Source organism: Jaculus jaculus, chromosome 1, assembly GCF_020740685.1.
Source record: "Jaculus jaculus isolate mJacJac1 chromosome 1, mJacJac1.mat.Y.cur, whole genome shotgun sequence".
In the NCBI taxonomy this organism is placed as follows: domain Eukaryota; kingdom Metazoa; phylum Chordata; class Mammalia; order Rodentia; family Dipodidae; genus Jaculus; species Jaculus jaculus.
The window spans coordinates 273,795,186-273,816,642 of NC_059102.1; the positions used below are offsets into that span (position 1 = coordinate 273,795,186).

At 41.0% G+C, this 21,457-nt stretch overlaps 1 protein-coding gene and 1 pseudogene across 1 annotated transcript in view; one reads left to right on the forward strand and one right to left on the reverse strand.

Annotated features, from left to right (window-relative positions):
* Hydin (HYDIN axonemal central pair apparatus protein) overlaps positions 1–21,457 on the reverse strand; it is a 433,096-nt gene that overhangs the window by 131,364 nt on the left and 280,275 nt on the right. The window contains exons 35-36 of the mRNA XM_004659564.2: positions 10,592–10,831; positions 6,433–6,601 (exon numbers count right to left, since the gene is read on the reverse strand). Coding sequence (XP_004659621.2) covers positions 6,433–6,601; positions 10,592–10,831 — 409 coding nt within the window. The remainder of the gene's footprint in view (positions 1–6,432; positions 6,602–10,591; positions 10,832–21,457) is intronic.
* On the forward strand, positions 12,736–13,658 carry LOC105944078 (annotated as a pseudogene).

Consider the following 21,457-nt stretch of genomic DNA (forward strand, 5'->3'; position numbering starts at 1 on the left):
GAGAAAAGGAGGACCTCAATAACCAGCTGGCTAAGCTCAATGACGACATAAATAAATGCAAGGATGAATTCCAAGAAGCATTAAGAAAAATCAGAAAATGACATGAAAAGGGCCAAAATGAGTGAATGAGTACAACAGTGGCATGTCTGCTCTGGGGGAAACTGAGTGCTTTTTAATTGGACTGAAGGCCTGTTCTATGGGAGGGTACAGAAAGCCTAATCAAAAGCCTATGGCAGGGGACATCATGAGCCTTATGGGTATAAAGCCTGTTCTTGTCTGGATAAATTCATAAATTCTCACCAAATTGCCCTGAAAGCACTACACTTACTGTTCATATTCATATATTAATGCTTTCACTTCTGGTTAGAGAAGCTTCTCTTTTCAGATGGCAATGACCACTGGGATGACCCAAAAGGCAACACAGTGCTGAGAAGAAGGGATGAAGGAGTCTCCAGCACTGAAACATCTCATACCCTCCAAGGCTCAGAGTCCATTGTGGAAGAGCTGGCAGAAAGAATATAAGAGCCAAAGGAAGGGAATCACTCCTTACATACAACTGTCTGGACAGAAATTGGCCTCGATATCCATGACCTCACAGTGCCTAGCAATACCTACACAAGACTCACATAATAGGAGAAAAAGTGATGACATAAAACTAAAAGAGAGACTAATGGAGAGAGGGAGGGGGTATGAGGATATGATGGACAGTATAGTCTTGAAGGGGAAAGTGGGGGAGGGGAAGGAAATACCATGGTTTGTTGTCTGTAAATATAGAAATTGACAATAAAAAACATGTATATTTTTAAAAAGGTGTACCAGAAACCCCACCAGCTCCTGGAAACTGAACAACATACTTTTCTTTTCTGTTTATTTTATTTATTTATTTATTTATTTATTTGCAAGAGAGAGAGAGAGAGAGAGAGAGAGAGAGAGAGAGAGAGGGAGGGAGGGAGGGAGGGAGGGAGGGAGAGAGAGAGAGAATGGGCATGCCAGGGTCTCTAGTCACTGCAAACAAACTCCAGACGCATGTGCCACTATGTGTATCTGACTCATGTGGGACCTGGAGAATTGAACTGAGGTCCTTGGGCTTCACAGGCATGTGCCTTAACTGCTAAGCCATCTCTCCAGCCCTGAACAACATACTTTTAAGCAATAAATGGATAGGGGATGAAATAAAAATGAACTTGTGAAATTTCTAGAAATGAATGACAATGAGAACACATTGTACTAAAACTTATGGGACACAATAAAGGCAGTCCTCAGGGAATAATTCATAGCACTAAATGCCTTCATAACAAAGACAGAGAGATCCCAAATCAATAACCTAACCATTCACTTAAAGGCACTGGAAAAGCAAGAAGAATCCAGCTCCAAAAACTTCAGATGGAAAGAAATAATTAAGATCAGAGCAGAAATTAATGAATTGAAAACTAAGAAAACAATTAAGAAAATTGATGAAACAAAGAGCTGGTTCTTTGAAAAAATAAATAAGATTGATAAGCTCCTGGCCAATTTGATCAAGTTAAAAACAAGAGACACTTCAAATTAACAAACTTAGAAACAAAAAAGGAGAGATCAAAACAGAAACAAGTGAAATTGGGAGAATCACCAGGACTTATTTCAAAAACCTCTATTGCACAAAACTGGATAACATGGAGGAAATGGATGAATTACTGGACACATACCACCTACCAAAGCTAAACTCAGAGTAGATTAATCTATCACACCCATCAAGATTTAAAGATTAATCAAAACATCCCCCCAAAGAAGAGTCCAGGACTAAATGGCTTCTCAGCTGAATTCTATCAAACCTTCATGGAAGAATTGAAACCATTTTTTCTCAAACTGTACCACACAGTTGGAGAACAGGGAAAGCTCCCCAACTCCTTCTATGAAGCTAGTATCACCCTAATACCAAAACCAGGCAGAGATGCCACAAAAAAAGAAAACTATAAGCCTATTTCCTGATGAACTTAGACACAAACATCCTGAACAAAATCCTCACAAACCAAATTCAACAGCACATCAAAAGCATTATCCACCTTGATCGAATAGGGTTCATCCCAGGAACACAGGATGGTTCAACATATAGTAATCTGTCAATGTAACATACCACATAAATAAGCTTAAACACAAAAACCACATGATCATCTCTATAGATGCAGAAAAGGCCTTTGAAAAAATACAACATCACTTCATGATCAAAACACTGAAGAGAATAGGCATGGATGGTTTATATCTCAGGAACAAGATCAGGAACAAGACAGGGGTGTCTATTCTCACCTCTACTCTTCAGCATAGAACTGGAAGTCCTAGCTCAAGCAATAAGACAGGAGAAAGAAGTAAAAGGCATACAAATTGGAAAGGAAGAAATAAAGTTAGGCCTATTTGCAGATAACATGATTCTATACATAAGAAACCCGAGAATCTCCATCTCAAAACTTTTAAAGTTGATTAACTCCTTTAGCAAAGTACCAGGATACAAAATCAATGCACAAAAATCAGTAGCCTTTCTATATGCAGAAGACAAAGATACAGAGAAAGAAAAAAGCAACACTGTCCCATTTTCAACAGCAATAATAACAACAATAATACCTTGGAATAACAATACCCAAGGAAGTGAAAGACCTACACAATGAAAATATAAAAACACTCAACAAAGAAATTAAGGAGCACTTGAGAAAATGGAAAGACCTCCTGTGCTCCTGGATAGGCCCAATTAACATTGTGAAAATGGTAATCTTACCAAAGGCAAAATACAGATTTAATGCAATACCAATAAAAATCCAGACATTTTTCTTCACAGATATAGAAAAGATGATCTCAAAATTCATATGGAATGGCAGAAGGCCTTGGATATCCAAGCATATACTCAGCAAAAGAAACACCTCTGGAGATATCACCATACTTGATCTAAAGCTGTATCACAAAGCCATAGTAATAAAAACAACATGGTACTGTCATAAAAATGGTATTATAAACCAATGGAACAGAATCAAGGACCCAGACTTTGGTTCAAGTAACTACAGCTACTTGATATTTGATAAAGGCCCTAACAATGTAGGCTGGAAAAAAGACAGCATCTTCAACAAATAGTGCTAGACAACCATATGCAGGAAAATGAAACTTGATCCACACATCTCGCCATGCACAAAAATCAAGTCCAAATGGATCAAAGACCTCAATATAAGACTGGAAAAATAGCTACTTCTAAAAGAAAAAAAAAAATAGGAGGAACTTTCCATGATGTAGGAATGGGAAAAGACTTCCTGAACAAAACCCCAGTAGTTCAGGAACTTAAACAATCACTCAACCATTGGGATCTCATGAAGCTGGAAAATTTCTTCACAGACAAACATACACAAAGTAGAACCAATAGATTACTCACAGAATGTGAGAAGATGTTTACCAGCTACATAACTGACAGAGGCCTAATTTCTAGAATCTACAAAGAATTAAAAAACCTGAACACTAAAACGTTCAACAACCCACTCACAAAATGGGGCAAAGAACTGGACAGGGAGTTCTCAGAGGAAGAAATACAAATGGCAAACACACATTTAATAAAATGTTCATCATCCCTAGTCATCAGGGAAATGCAAATTAAAACAACTATGAGACCCTACCTTACCCCAGTAAGGATATAAAATATTAAATAATCAAATGAAAACAAATGCTGGAGAGGATGCGGAGAAATAGGAACCCACATTCACTGTTGGTGGAATTGTAAGATGGTACAACCACTATGGAAAGCAATATGGAGACTCCTAAAATGGTTGACTACAGAGTTACCAACAAACCCACTTATTCCCTTACTGGGCATTTACCCTAAAAGCTCCACTCTTCAGTTCAGAGAGATTTGCTCAACCATGTTTACAGCTGCTCAATTCATAATAGCTAAGAGCTGGAATCAACCCAGATGTCCATCACTGTATGAATGGATAACCAAGATGTGATATATCGACACAATGGAATCCTACACAGCAGTAAGGGAAAAAAAATTACACAATGAAATTTGAAGAAAAATGGTCAAACCTGGAACAGATCATTTTCAGTGAACTCACCCAAACACAGAAAGATAATGGTTGCATGGTCTGACTCATCTGTGGCTCCTGACCTGAATCTGCCAGAGATGCTGACATACCTAATAAGCATCTCAAAGACCTGAAAATAGGAGGGTGGAGCAGGAGGGCAGGGTAAGGGCGGGGGTGAGGGACACAAAACTGGACCCAAATGGCGATGGTACCATAAAATTCTACATCCTAAAAGACAGACTAAATGGTTGAACCTTTAACAGGCCCCTAGAAGGAACACCTGAATCACAGGGCCTTGGAGAAGGTATAATGAAGACTAACCTTAATCTTTTTTTTTTTTTCTCTCTCTCTCTCCCTCTTCTCTCTATCTCTTTTATATTACCTATCTTTTTATTCCTTCTTTTCCTTGGCACTGGACTTTAACTCCCAGTATCAGCATGTAGTTAACATCCACAAGGAGCTGTTGATCAGAGAGACCTACAAGGTTTCCCAAAAGAAGATAGATTGCTGTTGTAGTACTTGATGACCCACCAAAGCTTAGTGGTAAGACCCTACTACTGAAGACACCATATGCTGTTGGTACAGAACATGGAGTGACCTGGCTGGAATCTGGAAGAGAGTCAGTCTGCAGACAGTTAGCTCTAATGCCAGAAGGTTCTACATGAGCAACTGGGGGAAAATGACCAACATCTGTCCAAGCAACTCATGGTGTAAGCTACTCAGCAGCAAACAACCTGATGTGATGCTCATACAAGTGCCATAGTGGCGCTCAGCCATGGTGGGTAACCAACTGCTCTTGATTTGGCTAACTGATCTGCTCAGTGGAACTGAACCTATGCTGGAGCTGGGAAACAAGTCAGAACCATATCAAAAAAAAAAAAAAAAAAAAGAGCCTGCTCTTCATTATCAAGCTCCCACCAATCATGGGCTATAAGAGGGCCTACACCTATTAAATTCTCTCTAAAATAATAATGGTGCTGACTTCGCTCTCTGTTGGAGAATTTGCTTCTCTTTTTCAGATGGATACAGATCCTGAGGAGTGAATCAGCCCATCATACTTCTCAACAGGGCCCCAGCTGAAACCAAGAGTAATTAGGGAAATAGGCAAGAGTGCTGCTTTCTTGGTGAACCTGGTACCAGCACAAGGGTGAAGGAGATAGACACAGAGAATACTCAACTCCTACAAAAACAGAGATACAGAGACACAGAGACTCGCATGACCTCATTATTGAAGTAGACCTAAAATGAGCCCAACATGGCTCAAGGAAATTTGCGGAAGAGGGGGCAGGAAGATTGTTAGAGTCACATGTTTGGACATTATGCACAGAGACATTGCCTCTTACCAATAACTTCTGGCTAACCCCACAATGCATGACCCACATATTCCCCAATGAAGAGGGTCCCTGTGCAGGGGGAAGGACAAGGAGGAGGCTAATGATGATACTAACATAGTTATATACACACTGTGAACATAACTAATAAAAAATTAAATTAAATTAAAAAACAACAACAAAAACAAGACCAGGACACTGAATAGAGAGATAGCATTCCATGTAGGCAAAATGAGTATTCTTTAAATGGGTTTTCTTTTCTTGAGACACCATGAGGCAGGAGGAGAGAATTCCATTCAGTCCACTCCCTCAAACAGCAAACAATTGTTGGGCACTTCCAAGTTTTGGCTGTTGGACCATGCACTGGGTTTACAAGTGAGGAGTATGGGACCACTACTCTTTATGAGGGCTTCTTTTCCAGTGGGAGGGGCAGGTGTGAAGAAAAGAATTATACATGTGGTGACTGTTACATAGGACAGTGAATCAGAATAGGCTAGTGTGAGGGTCAGAGGAGCAGGAAGAAGGGAAGGGCACAGTGTCATCAGCCACACAGCCTTACATGTCAGGAAGGGGGCCTTCCTGCTCAAGTGCACAAGAGTGACTCTGTATGAGTGATAAGATGACTCAGGGCTTCTGGTCAGAAAGGGCAAGCTTGTAAGACAACAGACCAGCTGGTGACTAGCTTTGAGGACTATGGAGGGGCTGAGCTTTTTCTCATGTAAGTTCCTCCTCCACTTACCTCTTTTTTACCTTGCATGACACATTCCTTTGTAATACTTGGGTATGCCCACCCTTAGGATGCCATAACCTACAGTTATTGTTATCAGTTACAGACTCTGGGATCATTAAGATTTGGACTAGAATCCTGGTTCTGCCCCTTACTACCATAGACCACTTACTACTGTGCTGTGCTTCAGTTTCTATGCAAAGCCCACAGCTCACTATCAAGCATATACTTCTATCTCTATTAGCTACTTTTATCAATAAAATACAGAAGACACCTGGAACCTGGCAGGTATCCAGGAGCTGGTTGTCCCATGGCAGGGATTAATCTAAAGGATTCTCACCATTCTCCTGTGACAGATCCTCCAGATATTTCGTCTTCACCTGCTCTTCTTTTGAACTGCTCACTTCCTTGAAGTACTCGTATACTTCATGGGGCAGCTTGTCCCCTGGGTTGCGGGGAGGCAGCAGCAGGGTGTTGTAAGAATCATAGCCCTTCAGCTGTTGCAAGATCTGCTCAAGGGTAGAATGGGAGCTGCTTTTAGTCTCATTGGAAGTTTTTTCTAGCTCATTGAACTTATAAAACTCTTGCTTCTACCTGAGGCTGAGATTCTTAGAAATGCTTTCTGAAATTTGCAAGGCAGGTTTCTTTGGAGAGGTCTAAAATGAAGGGCTACATCCTAAACTTTGGGGGATACAAGATCTTTATTTTGTGCTTTGTCTACATGGGCATATATAGGATATATTCTGTAATGTTGCTGTGCAACACTTGACTGTATTCTGAGCAATGTTACACTAAGCAAGGCTCTTTCTCATAAATATAGGATGCAGAGAAAAACAGGTGAAATGGTATTGTGTGTATATGTGCCCAAAGGCACGTGTGCATGTCTGTGTGAAGGCTGTCAGATAAAATTTGGGTTTTCTGTCTAAATGTGGCAATCCTAAAATGTATGTATATTTATAAAACATAGTAAAATAAAGTTACAGAGTGCATGCATTTCCTGTACAATCTGACTTACTGAGAGTCTGCTTTGTCATATAAACCTTTTCCAAGATCACTGCTCTTAGTGGTAACACCAGTGAAGAAGAAAAAGGGAGAGGACTTGTTAGGAAGTTGTATCAAAAGAGGGTGGGGCTGATGTTGGGGCAGACATATTGATCAATGTGGGAGCAGAGAGAGCTCAGAATAGGCCCATACTCATATACATGGGGATTTTCATGGAACATGCTGGCAATAGAGTGAATATGTCAAAAGCTGGTTGATGTAAAGGTCCAAAGACTTGGCCAACTTGTATCAACTGTGGCACTTCCGAAGGGCTAATCCTGCTCTAGAGCTCCTTGTGTGATCAGGTGGAGTTTCCATTGTAACTTCATTGTAGCTCATCTCTTTTGGCCCAGTTCTGATTTCCTGCTCTTCTCAGCTGTTCCTTTCTGAAAGTGTTCCCAATTATCTTCCTATATGCAAATCTCAGAGACCTTTGAGTGTGCTTTGCATAGAATATGACTCACCTCAGAGAGTATTGTTACAACATTTGCTACTGAGGATCTCATAAATACAGAGAAGATTCCCTTCTGGAGGGGAATTGTCTTTGTGAGTAAAATGTGTGTGTGGGGGGGGGGGGGGGGGAGGTGGGGTAGATTCCAAAGTAGGCAGAATATGCACATTGAAAGTAAAGAAAACAGAAGACTCAAAGGCCAAGTGTGAGAAGGTCCAGAGGAAGCCGAAACACCTTGGCTAAGCCATTCTTAAATTTCTGACCCACAGAAACCATGAAATATCAATTGTTTATTATTCCAAGCCATTTCCTCTTGGGGTAATTTTCTATACAGGAAATATAACTACACTTCATGAATGGTGACACCTTTCCAGAAAACAATGAAGCATCACATTCAAGATATTCAAGTAAAAAAAAAATGAACTAAGGACATTGTATACAATTAAACTGATCTTTAATTATGAGACTATATCAAATGCTCTAACAGTAGTATCGTATGCATCTTGGAAGGACAACAGGAAGAAGGTGGGGATGAAAAAGTTACTCAAATAAGTAATGGGCAAAAATTTTGAAACTGGTAAAAAGACAATCTACAAATTTTAAAAATGACACAAATATCAAACTTAATGAAAAGAAATATATGCCAAACCACATTTTAGTCAAAATTACATAAATTAAGGAAAAGAAAGATTTTCTTTTGAATGCATGGTCTCACTCTAGCCCAGGCTGACCTGGAATTCACTCTGTATCCCCAGGCTGTCCTTGAACTAATAGCAATCCTCCTACCTCAGCCTACCAAGTGCTGAGATTAAAGGTGTAAACCACCACACCTGGAGGAAAAAAGATTAAAAAAATATTTTTGTTTATTTTTATTTATTTAAGAGCAACAGACAGAGAGAGAAAGAGGCAGAGAGACAGAGAGAATGGGTACATCAGGGCCGCCAGCCACTGCAAACAAACTCCAGATGCATGCGCCAACTTGTGCATCTGGCTTACATGGGTCCTGGAGAATTGACCCTTGAACCAGGGTCCTTAGGCTTCAGAAGCAAGCGCTTAACCACTAAACCATCTCTGCAGCCCCCAAAAAAGATTTTTTTAAAGTAGTAAGAGAAAAATAAAATAGAAAAGTTTAGCTGGAGAGATTGAAAGAGAAATAGGGATAGGAGAGAAAAGGAGAGAGAAATACAGAAGGAGAGAGAAAGAGAGAGAGAGAGAGAGAGAGAGAGAGAGAGAGAGAGAGAGAGAGCGCGAGCTAGTTTATGATTAAACAATTCAAATGTCAAGAGGTTTTCCATCAGACCATGGAGGCTAGAAGGAAATGGCATATTTTCCAAGGGCTGGAAGAGCCTATCCTATATCCAGCAAAGAAAGAAGAAATCCTTCAAACACCAGGCATGGTGGCACACACCTCTAATCCCAGCACTTGGGAGGTCAAAGAAGGAGAGTTGCTGTGAGTTTGAGACCACTCTGAGGCTACAGAGTGAATTTCTGGTCAGCCAGTGCTAGATTAAGACCCTACCTAAAAAAAACAAAACAAAACAAAACAAAACAAAACAAAACAAAAAAAAACCCAAACAAATAGGGCTGGAGAAATGGCTTAGTGGTTAGGGCACTTGCTTGTGAAGCCAAAGGATCTAGGTTCAATTCCCCAGGGCCCATGTAAGCCAGATGCACAATAGGCACATCCATCTGGAGTTTGTTTGCAGTGGCTAGAGGCTCTGGTATGCCCATCCTCTCTCTGTTTGTCTATCTTCTATCTCTCTCTGCTTGCAAATAAATAAAATTTAAAGCAAACAAATAAACAAACAAATCCCTTCAAGAAAAAGGGGGTAAAGGCATTGAAAGATGAAGGAAAATATTTTTTTTGCCAGCAGACCTACCCTAAAGGATAGCTAACAAGGAGAGTGATTAATATGAACAAAGTATAATGATATGTATGAAAATTTCATAAACTCATTATTTTGTATGTTAACTAAAAATTAATAATGAGGAATAGCTAACAATGAATTCTTTCAATGGAAGGGAAATAATAAAAGAGAAGTTGGACTTTCAGAAAGAAAGAATGAGCTAGGAATATGGCACATGTCTTTAATCCCAGCAATCAGGAGGCAGAGGCAGGAGGATTGCTGTGAGTCTGAGGCTATCCTGAGACTACGTAGTGAATTCCAGGTCAGCCTGGGCTAGAGCAAGACCTTACCTCAAAAACAAATAACAAAACAAAACAAAACCAACAAAAAGAAAGAATGATTAGAAATGTAAAAGGATAAGTATAACATATTTCCTTCTTATCTAGGATTTTCTAACAAATATAATGATATCTGATGTAAGGAAATATTCAATAACAATTATACTGAAAATGAAGAGGGTAAAACCAAGTTGGTCATGATAAATTACATACGCATAATGTTATAGGTGTAGCAATAACTAACAAAGCTATATAAACAGATATACTCAAAAGAACTCCAAGTAAATCACAATTCTAAATAATATTGAAACTATTTATAGGGAAGGAGAAAAAAGTATGCAGAGGACAAAAAATCAGAACTATAAGACAACAAAATGGCAGATGCAAGCCCTAACACACCAATAATTATATTAAATTTAAGTGGTCTAAAACATGACAACTAAAACAGAGATTTGCAAAGTACATATATTTTTAAATGTCCTAATTACAGTCTATATGAAACTCATTTTACATGTAGTAATTAAAGACAAATTGATACATAAGGCTTTTTTACTGTCTGAATTTTAGCCATAAACGTGCACTATTTTAAAAAAATTGTTTAAGATGCATATTATAACTTTCAAGAAGCAATACATTCTCTTGGGGAAAGGTGAACTGGTCAGAAGAGGCTGCAAAGAAGAGATTGGTAAATTGACAAGGCAGAGCTCATGGGGAAAGAGGAGAAGATCAGAAGGAAGTTATTCCATGTAGATAGAAGAACACTTGTAAATGGCAGGGCCTAGCATATGTATGGAAATAAAGCTTAGTTTAATTTCTGCTCACCTTCTCTTCTAAGATATATTGCTGGTCAAATTCTAAAGAGTAAAACTCAATTGGAAAGCTGCAGGGATTCCTCACAATCACCTCTGCCTCATCTCCAGATGCATACGGCAACAGTGGCCCCAGTTCCAGAACTGAAGGGCTGAATTCCAGGCGTGGCTCTAGACCCTGCCCTTGTGCTAGCAGTGAAAGCTTTTGAGTACTCTGAGCAATCTGGAACATCAGGGCTTGGCTGTAGAATTTCTAGAAAACATGAAAATCAAACAAACATTTTTTTTTTTCTATTGTCATGCCATGTGAAAGTGAAAGCCACCAAGGAAAGAGAGCTTCTCACTTTAGATGGAGAATGCTCGTCATACAAAGTGGTTTAGGAGCAATCTCTGTCACAAGGTATAGGTATGCTTGGTACCTGCACTCTGGGCATGGTTCCAAGGTCTCACTCACTTGCAGCAGGTTCTAAGTGTTGTTCTCATATCTCTCAGAACTTTCTGTGTCCTCAGACTTCCTAGCTCTGAGCCTGAGGCTATTATTTCCTATGAGCAGCAGAGGGAACAGCAGAAATGCTGAGGAAGTAATACCTTCTGAGAGCAGTCGCCCACCAATGTCCTAAGGAGCACTGTATAAATACTCCATTGCTTCTGGGGAGGGATGAATCCAAAATATGTAGTCTGTATTACTTTCCAGTATGTTGAAGAATGCTCGTGTACTCAGTTCATCTGATGTAATTACAGTCAGATAGTATTTGATAGCGATATATAACAAATTGCTCATTCATTTTCTCAACATGCTGCAGAAATCTATTTTCCATTCAGTGGCTCCTAATCAGATTTCACAGGAGAACCTAGTAAGAATATGTATTCACAGGCTATGCCCCTAGAGATCTTGAGTTCACAGGGTAAGAGCAAGATTTGCAATTCTGAAGTTTTTTTAAAAAATTATTTATTTATTTATTTATTTGAGAGAGAGAAAAAGGCAGATAGAGAGAATGGGTGTGCCAGGGCCTCCAGCCACTGCAAATGAATTCCAGATGCATATGCTACCTTGTGCATCTGGCTTATGTGGGTACTAGAGAATTGAACTTCAGTCCTTAGGCTTTGCATGCAAGTGCCTTAACCACTAAGCAATCTCTCCAGACCCTAGAATTCTGTATTTTAATCAGATACCCAGGTTATTTTGATATTTGGGTTTGTGGTTTGGGGTCTGTGAATAGCTTCACAATTTGAAGAGCACTTAGCTCCTCTAGCTTAAACAGGAAAACCAGATGATGAAATGCACAAGGATACAGCTACACATATGGAAAAATATCTCTTGCTACAGACAAGAAGAGAGTAACTGTTAGCTGTGGGGATTTTTCTATGTAGTTATGAATTTAACACCTTATGATCCAAACTTCTATCCTTTAATTGCTATTTATGACAACCCCTGTAAAACATTTTGGTCAATTCCTTGTTTTTTTTAGCATGGAGAATTCTGAGTACATGTGCTATTGTCTAAGACTTGTTGGTGTTGAGACTGGTGATTTCTCTGTGCTGTTGATGGATAGAGATGGAGCTGTGGATTGTACTGGTTTCAGGTTCAATCAATTCCTTGTAGATAGCCTGTAAATTCTCCCAAAATATAGAAATATATTATTTACTTTGACCAATTTCAATTCAACATTTGTGGACCTGCCTGAACAAATCAGCTTGTCTGTCAACCCATCTGTTTTACTAATTTGCTGATATTTGTCTTAGCCTGAATTAAACAAAAATCAAAGACTAGGGAGGGCCGGCAGCATGTGACATGCTGTGGCTGCGTGGCTCCCAGCTGCTTCCGTGGTGCGTGTGTCCTAAGGATGGATGACTGTCCTGTTAGCTGTAGGGCTTAGAAAATCACGACCACCCCTACTCCCTAGTTTTGGGATTTGGAGCATTTTTGTGCAGCCTAGAACATGTGAGGGATGGAAGAAGAAGAAAGGGCGTGTGGCGGAGACGTTATCCAAGACTACCACGTGGATTCCTGGATTACTTCGGAGAAACAGGTGTATTTTAAAGACGAAGGGCCACTCACCATCACCCATTGTGGTAGTTCTGCAGACAGCCTGGTCTGACTTCCCTCCAGCACCCCTCTTGGGTTTCTTGCCATTCCTGTGTTGAGGTGACCATGTCATGGCTGAGAGAGAGCTGGCACCCACCCGGGGGGCCGCTACTACACATACACAGAGCTGCTGGCCATCTCAAGGCACTTCAAGCAGAACCCCAATGAGCTCATGATCACCTGGATCCTTTGAGTGTATGATCAGGGAGGCTCTGCCCTGTCCATAAATTCGGGGGAGCTGGGGTTGCTGGGTGACCTGACCCATGATGCTATCTTCAACTACTGCTGCAAGGCCCTGCGTGGTGGCTGCCAGACACTGCTCAGCTGGCTGCAGAAGGCTTGGTGCCAGTGCTGGGAATCCTCCCTGCACTTTGAGGCCACCGAGCTGCCCTTCCGGCCCTGGACCACCATGGAGGAGGGAATCCAACTGGTGCATGAGCTGGGCATGCTAGAGTGGATCTACCATGAGCCTCAGGGTGTGGCTCCAGAGTATGTGGCCTTCACAGAGGGTCTGCAGCCGTGCCTACACAGCAGCACCTTTGGAGCTGCGGCTCTCACTGGTCAGCCTGTTGGTTAAGGGTATGACTGTGCTAGAGGCAGTAATGGAGATCCAGACCATTGCTGACGTCGGCCTGCTCTGCTCCAGAGCCAGCCCAGACACACCAAGCTCATGCTGGGGCCTAACCCAACATGCAAGGACCTCTTGGGTTGGTTGATTAGCCATGGCGTGCCCTGTGAGCAGGTGAACAGGCAGCCCACCAAGGTCCTCCTGGAGCTGTATACCAGAGAGGCCAAGTGTAGCTGTGGCCAGCCCAACTATGGGCTGGGTGAGGAGCATCCTCCACCACCCCTTTACTCAGACCAGGCCTGGGAAGAGCCGCCTGTGCACCATGAACTAGCCCTGGATTGGCTCCTTCCAACAGGTAGACAGGCAGCCTGGGCCTCTGGGAGACAAGACCAGTGTCTTCCCCATGTACCTATATACAGCACTTAATACCACAATGTGGGGCCCCAGAGAGAGGGGTACCTTTGTTCCCAGCTACCATCTGTCAAGGAATGAACCACAAGTGTCCACCTGTCCAGAAGGTGGGTGTTATGGCCCCCTGGGAATTGGGTTATACTTGGTGGCTACAATTGGGTCCCCGACCCACTGCCAGTACAGGCCACTTTTTTTTTGTTGTTTTTTTAAAAATTTTTATTAAGGCCACTTTTAATTTTTTACTTTTTGTTTTATAGTTTTTTCAATGCAACATTTTTACTTAATATTTTAAGCATATGTAACATTACAGTTGTAATTGGGAGGGCTTGAAAGCTTTACTGAATATTTTATTTTAAGCATATAACACTTTAGGGAGGGCTGGTTCCTCTTGTAAAGGCTTAGCGTCTTAATTTTTTTTTATGCAACATTTTTTACTTTGTATTTTATTTTGAGCATGTGCACTTTAGTTTTAGGTGAGGCCAGGGTCCCTTTCCTAAAAATTTTCCTCTGAAGACCCCGCTCAGCTTTCTCTTTGCTCCGCCCATCCCTTCTGGAATAGCCTCGCCTCTGTGGCATCTGGTTTCCCAGGCTGCACAAGGGGCCTCATGTTATTGTGGGTCTGGGTTTAGTGGGGGAGCTGGGCCTGCAGCCCTGGGAATTCTGCCGTTGTGGGTACCCATTAAACAGCAGTTGCATCACCAAAAAAAAAAAAAGAAAAAAAAATCAAAGATCAGCTTGTGATATAGATTAATGGTAGAGTGCCTGCTTAGCATGTGTAAGTCCACAGGTTCAATTCCCAGTACTGCAAATAAACTAAAAATAAAATAAGCCCAAAATCTTGAGTAAACCACTTGACAGCTTAATACTTATTTTCTTCTAAAAGTATTTGGGGGAGCTGGACATGATAGCATAAGTCTGTAATTCCAGTACTTGAGAGAGAGAGAGGCAGAAGGTTTGTAGCAAGTTTCAGGCCAGCCTGCTCTACACAGTGAGTTCTAGGACAGCCATGGCTAAACAGAGAGATCCAGTTTTAAGATTACATAAGAAAAAGTCACTCACTCTTCTTCTTTCTAACTTCAGAGTCTAAAGCATTTCCTCAGAGCCATTACCAGGAAAATGCATGTTATCCATATATTCTATGAACTCCATGTTGATTTTTCTTTGAATAGAATAACACAGATATAATAGTTCATATCTATAATCCCATCACTTGGGAGGTAGAGGAAGGAAAATCAGGAGTAAAAGGTCCTTGGTGCTACTTAGTGAACTTGTGGCCAGTTTTGGCTAGAGAAGATCCTACTTCAAAAATCAAAACAAGGGGGCTGGAGAGATGGCTTAGCGGTTAAGCGCTTGCCTGTGAAGCCTAAGGACCCCGGTTCAAGGCTCGGTTCCCCAGGTCCCACGTTAGTCAGATGCACAAGGGGGCGCACGCGTCTGGAGTTCGTTTGCAGAGGCTGGAAGCCCTGGCGCGCCCATTCTCTCTCTCTCCCTCCACCTGTCTTTCTCTCTGTGTCTATCGCTCTCAAATTAATAAATAAAAAATTTAAAAAAAAAAACACTTGAGCCAAGCATGGTGGTGTTTAAAAAAAAAAAAAATCAAAACAAGGGACTTCCGAGCAAGATGGTGACCTCCTAGCTGCGCTGCAAATCCTGGGGAAAGAAAGTCAAGACATTAAGGGTACAATGGGGCTTTTAGGAGAGAGCAATCTCCAAAAGATTGTCAGTGAGAGGGCACAGAGGCGGGGGGAAACAAGGAATTGCAGATCCCCTCACGGGTGGGTAACCCACCCCTCCTCCCAAATAGCCGCCGTATCTGCCCCTGTTGCTGCCACCCACATGCACCTATTGATCCCTGCTTGTGGAGCTTAGACTGCTCTGCACACTCACCCATTTTCTGCTCTGGCCACCACACATACAGTGACTTCTGGTAATAACAGGGAATCCCTGATTCCCTCAGGAGCAGGTAGCCCACCCCTCCCCATATCCACAGAGCAGCTGTGTGCAGATCGATCCCTGCACGTGGAAGTTTAGACTGCTCCGCCCACTTGCTTGCATACAGCTCCTGCCATTGCACACTCAGCGAGCTCAGTCCCACAGCAACTGCCACACAAGCTCAGACGATGTCTCTCGCTTGTGCCAGTTCAGGTGCCATCCTCTACTTGTCTGCCTCGGCAGCCATCTGCCATTTTCTTGTGGCGGGGAGCGCAGAATGCTACTGGGTCCCAGTGTTCCCAGCAAGAGTTTGGGCAGCTTCAGTGCTTGGTGCCTCAGTGTCCTTCCTAGCTCAAATGCAGGCAGTTTTGGCACATTACCGCTTGAGAATTCAGGCAACTTTGGCAGCCCTGCCAGGCAGTAGATAGGTGGCTTTGGCAAGTGACAGCCAAAGCCCAGGCCACTTGGCAACTGCCCCAGGCTGTCTCAGATTCCCATTGTGCTTGATCCCAGGCTGATCCACCCACCTACATGCCGATACACTGTCATGGGCAAACCACAGCACAAAAGAAATAACATGAAAAATCAAACGCAAGAAAATCCAGGTAGATCACCCAGTCCTACAATGAATACATCTAACCAAAACACATAAGAGTCATTAGGGTCAGAACATCAAATTGAAGCTATGAGCAATGCAATCCTGACCAGCCTACTGGTAGAACTTGCAGGAAAGCAACAAAGGACCAATAATCGTGTGGATGCTGCCATTACTAAACTAGAACTAATAGATAAGAAATTTGAATGAGTAAAAAGAGAGTTAAGAGATTTGAGGGAGAGTGGAAAAAAAAAGAAGACCTTAAAAATCAGCTGGCCATCCTAAATGAAGACATAAAGAAATGCAGGGATGAATTCCAAGAATCATCAAGAAAATCAGAAAATGATGTGAAAAGGAAGCTTGACAAAGCAATGGAAATGATACATACAAAAGTAGTAGAAAATGCAAACTTAATTGACAAGCCCAAAACTCTCTAGAGGCCCTCACGAACAGAGTCAGAGAAGTGGAGGATAGAAACTCTGATCTGGAAGACAAGATGGAAGAAACAGTTCGAGAGTTCAAAAATTTCAGTAAGTTCAAAAGTTCCTTCAAACAGAAAATGAGGGAATTATGGGATACACCTAAACGTCCTAATATTAAAATCATTGGAATACCAGAAGAAGAATTTCAGATCAAAGGCATGGAGAACTTATTTAACAAAATAATTGAAGAAAACTTCCCCAGTCTCTTAAAAGACAGGTCCACCAAATTACAAGAAGCCAACAGAACTCCAACAGACTGGACCAAAGGAGAAACTCTCCAAGACATATTATCATTAAGACTCTAAACATTGACACCAAAGAGAAAATCCTAAAGCAGCTAGGGAAAAATAGTGCACCACTTTCAAAGGTAACCCCATCAGAATTATTTCAGACTTCTCAGTGGAAACCCTGAAAGCTAGAAGGGCCTGGAGTGAAACTCTCCAAAGTCTAAGAACCTATGGATTCCAATCCAACTACTCTACCCAGTAAAAGTATCCCTCATAATAGATGGTGAAAGAAAAACTTTCCATGACAAAACTCAGCTTTAAAACTATATGAACACAAAACCAAGCATACAGAGAGTATTTCAGGAAATTCTCCATAGAGAAGAAACAAATAATCAAACTCAAATGCCTACAAGAAGCAGATCACAATAACCAAACTCAGAGTAGGCACAAAAACTTTCAAAGTCCATGAAAACACCAACACACATCTACCATCACAATATGGCAGGGATCAAATCAAATCTCACAGTCATTACCCTCAATATTAATGGCCTGAATTCACCCATTAAGAGTCACAAGCTAACAGGATGGATCAAAAAATTAGACCCCTCAATCTGTTGCCTTCAAGAAACTCACCTCACCACTAAAGACAGACACCTCGTCAGGGTGAAAGGGTGGAAAACAATATTGCAAGCAAATGGGAATAAGAAACAAGCAGACATAGCTATATTAATATTGAATAAAATAGACTTCAAAGCAAAAATAATAAAAAAGACAAAGAAGGCCACTTCTTACTTATCAAGGAAATTATCCATCAACAGGATATTACAATCATAAATCTGTATGCACCAAACACAGAGGCACCACAGTTTATAAAACAAAACCTACTTGACAATAAAACAGAAATAACCACCAATACCATCATAGCTGGGGACTACAATACACCATTATCAGTAATAGACAGATCATCCAAACAGACACTCAACAGGGAAGTAAGAGAACTCAACAAAACCATAGATCACTCAGACCCAACGGACATCTACAGAACTTTCCATCCCAAATTCACAGACTATACATTCTTCTCAGCAGCCCATGGATCATTCTCTAAAATAGACCATATACTGGGACACAAAGACTGCCTCCACATATTTAGGAAGATTGACATAATTCCCTGCATGATATCAGATCACAATGCTATATTGCTAGAAATCAATAACAAAAGACTCACCAAGAACCCCAATGGCACCTGGAAACTAAACAGCACACTTTTAAACAATAAATGGATAGTGGATGAAATAAAAATGAAATTGCAAAATTTCTGGAATTGAATGACAATGAGAATACATTGTACCAAAACTTATGGGACACAATGGAGGCAGTTTTCAGGGGAAAATTCATGCACTCAATGCCTTCATAAAAAAGACAGAAAGATCCCAAATCAATAACCTAACCATCCACCTACAGGCACTGGAAAAACAAGAAAAATCCAACCCAGAGAGCTCCAGAAAGAAAGCAATAATAATTAAAATCAGAGCAGAAATTAACGAATTGGAAACCAAGGAAACAAATAAGACAATTGACAAAACAAAGAGCTGGTTCTTTGAAAAAATATACAACATTGACAAACCCCTGGCCATTTTGATCAAGCAAAAATAGGAAAAGCTTCAAATTAATAAAATTCATAATGAAAAAGGAGAGATCTCATGGACTAGACACTAGGATGGATGGAGAAGGAGGGGAGGGCAACGAAGGGGTGGGAAACACTAATCTAGACCCAAAAGGCAATGGTACCATAAAATTCTATTTCCTAAAAGGCAGACCAAATGGCTGAACCTTCACCAGGCCCTTAGAGGAAACACCTGAACCACAAGACACTGGAGAGGGTAGGATCAAGTCTAACCTAAACCTTCTACATCTGTTATGCCTCCCTTTCCCTCTACCTCTCTCTCTCTCCTCTCTACCTCTTGTATATTAGGTATATTTTTCCTCATTTTCTTAGCAGGCACTGAACTGTAACTCCCAGTACCAGCATGGGGCTATCATCCACAATGAGCTTTTGATCAGAGAAACCTAAAAGGTTTCCTAAAAGAATGACAGATTTCTGTCAGAGTACTTGATAACCCACCAAAGGATAGTGGTAAGACCCTATTGCTGAAGACACCATATGCAGCTGACACATAAAATGGAATGGCATGGCTGGAAGCCAGGAGAGAGTCAGTCCCCAGACAGTCAGCACGTCTAGTGCCAGAAGGTGCTACATGGGCGACTGGGGGAAATGACCAATATCTGTCCAAACAACTCATGGTCTAACCTACTTAGCAACAAATAACCGGTTGTGATGCCCACACAAGTGCAATAGTGGCACAAAGCCATGGTGGGGAACCAACTGCTCTTGATTTGGCCAACTGATCCCCTTAGTGGTACCAGACCCAAAGCTGGAGCTGGGAAACAAGTCAGAACCATATACAAACATAAGCCATCTCTCCAATATCAAGCTATCATCAATCATGGGCTACAAGAGTGCCTACAACTATTAAATTCTCTATAAAAAAGTAAGCATTATCTCATTTGCTCTTGTGCTAACTTCTCCGTTGGAGAATCTGTTTCTCTTTTTCAGATAGATGTAGATAATAAGGAGAGAGCCACCCCATCATACCTCAGAACGGCCCCGGCTGAAACTAAGAAAAATTGGTTAAACAAGCAAAGGTGCTGTTTTCCTGGAGAACTGGATACCAGCAGAAGGGGGAAGGAGACCAACACAGAGAAAAATCAACTCCTACCAAATCAGAGAGCCAGAGCCTCAGAGGCCCCCAACACCTCATCAATGAAGCAGACCAAAAATGAACCCATCATGACTCAGGGAAATTTTGCAAATGAGGGGGCGGAAAGAATGTCAGAGCCACATGTTGGGTCAGGATATGCAAAGACATTTATCATACCAATAACTGTGGGCTAACTCCACAATGCATGACCCATATATATACCTCAACAGGAAGGGGCCAATGGGGAGGGGGTAGGTCATGGATGAGCCTAATAATGGTACCAAACTGCCTGTATTTGCTGAATAGAAAACTAATAAAAGTTAAAAAAATAAATTAACAAAAAGAAAAAGGAGAGATCACAGCAGACATAAGAGAAATTGTGAGTATCATCAGGACTTATTTCAAAAACCTCTACTCCACAAAACTGGATAATGTGGAGGAGATTGATAAACTCCTGGATGCATACTATTTATCAAAGCAGATTAATCACCTCAATGAACCCATCACACTCATGGAGATTGAAAAAGTAATAAATCCCCCCCCCCCAAAAGAAGAGTCCAGGACCAGATGGCTTCTCAGCTGAATTCTATCAAACTTCATGGAAGAACTCAAACCATCCTTCCTCAAAATGTGCCACACAATTGGAGAACAGGGAAAGCTACCCAACTCCTTTTATGAAGCTAGTATCACCATAATTCCAAAACCAGGCAGAGATGCCACAAGAAAAGAAAACTACCAGCCTATTTCCCTGATGAACTTAGATGCAAAGATCAAAAACAAAATCCTCACAAACCAAATCCAACAATACATCAAAAGCATTATCCACTTTGACCAAGTGGGATTCATCCCAGGATCACAGCGGTGGTTCAACATCTGGAAATCTGTCAATGTAATATACCACATAAACAAGGTTAAACATAAAAACCACATGATCTTTTCAATAGATGCAGAGAAGGCCTTTGACAAGATACAAAATCACTTCATGATCAAAACATTGGAGAGAATTGGCATAGTTGGTGCATATTTTAACATTAAAAAGGCAATATACAAAGCTCCAAACGCCCAAATAATTCTTAATGGAGAGAGACTGGAGGAATTCCCATTAAGATCAGGAACAAGACAGGGATGTCCTCTCTCACCTCTGCTTTTCAATATACTACTGGAAATCCTAGCTCAAGAAATAAGACAGGAGAAGGAAGTAAAAGTGATATAGTTTGGAAAGGAAAAAGTTAAGTTAGCTCTATTCACTGATGAGATGATTGTATATGTAAGAGACCGGAGAGACTCCATCTCCAAACTCCTGAAGGTGATTAACTCCTATAACAAAGTAGCAGGATACAAAATCAATGTACAAAAATCAGTAGCCTTTCTATGTGCAAGTGACAAAGATACAAAGAAAGAAATAAGGGACATAGTCCCATTTTCAATAGCAACAAAAATATAAAATACCTTGCAATACGTTAACCAAGGAAATGAAAGATCTAAACAATGAAACCATAAAGACACCCAAAAAAGAAATTGAGGAGGACTTGAGATGATGGAAAGACCTCCCATTCTACTGGGTAGGCAGAATTAACTTTGTGAAGATGACAATCTTACCAAAGGCAATATACAGATTTAATGCAATTCCAATAAAAATCCCTACAGTGTTCTTCACAGAGATAGAAAAAATGATCTCAAATTTCATATGGAAAGACTGAAGGCCTTGCATATCCAAATGTATTCTCAGCAAAAGAAATTCCTCTGGAGGCATCACCATACCTGATCTAAAGCTATATTACAAAGCCATAGTAATAAAAACAGCGTGGTACTAGCATAA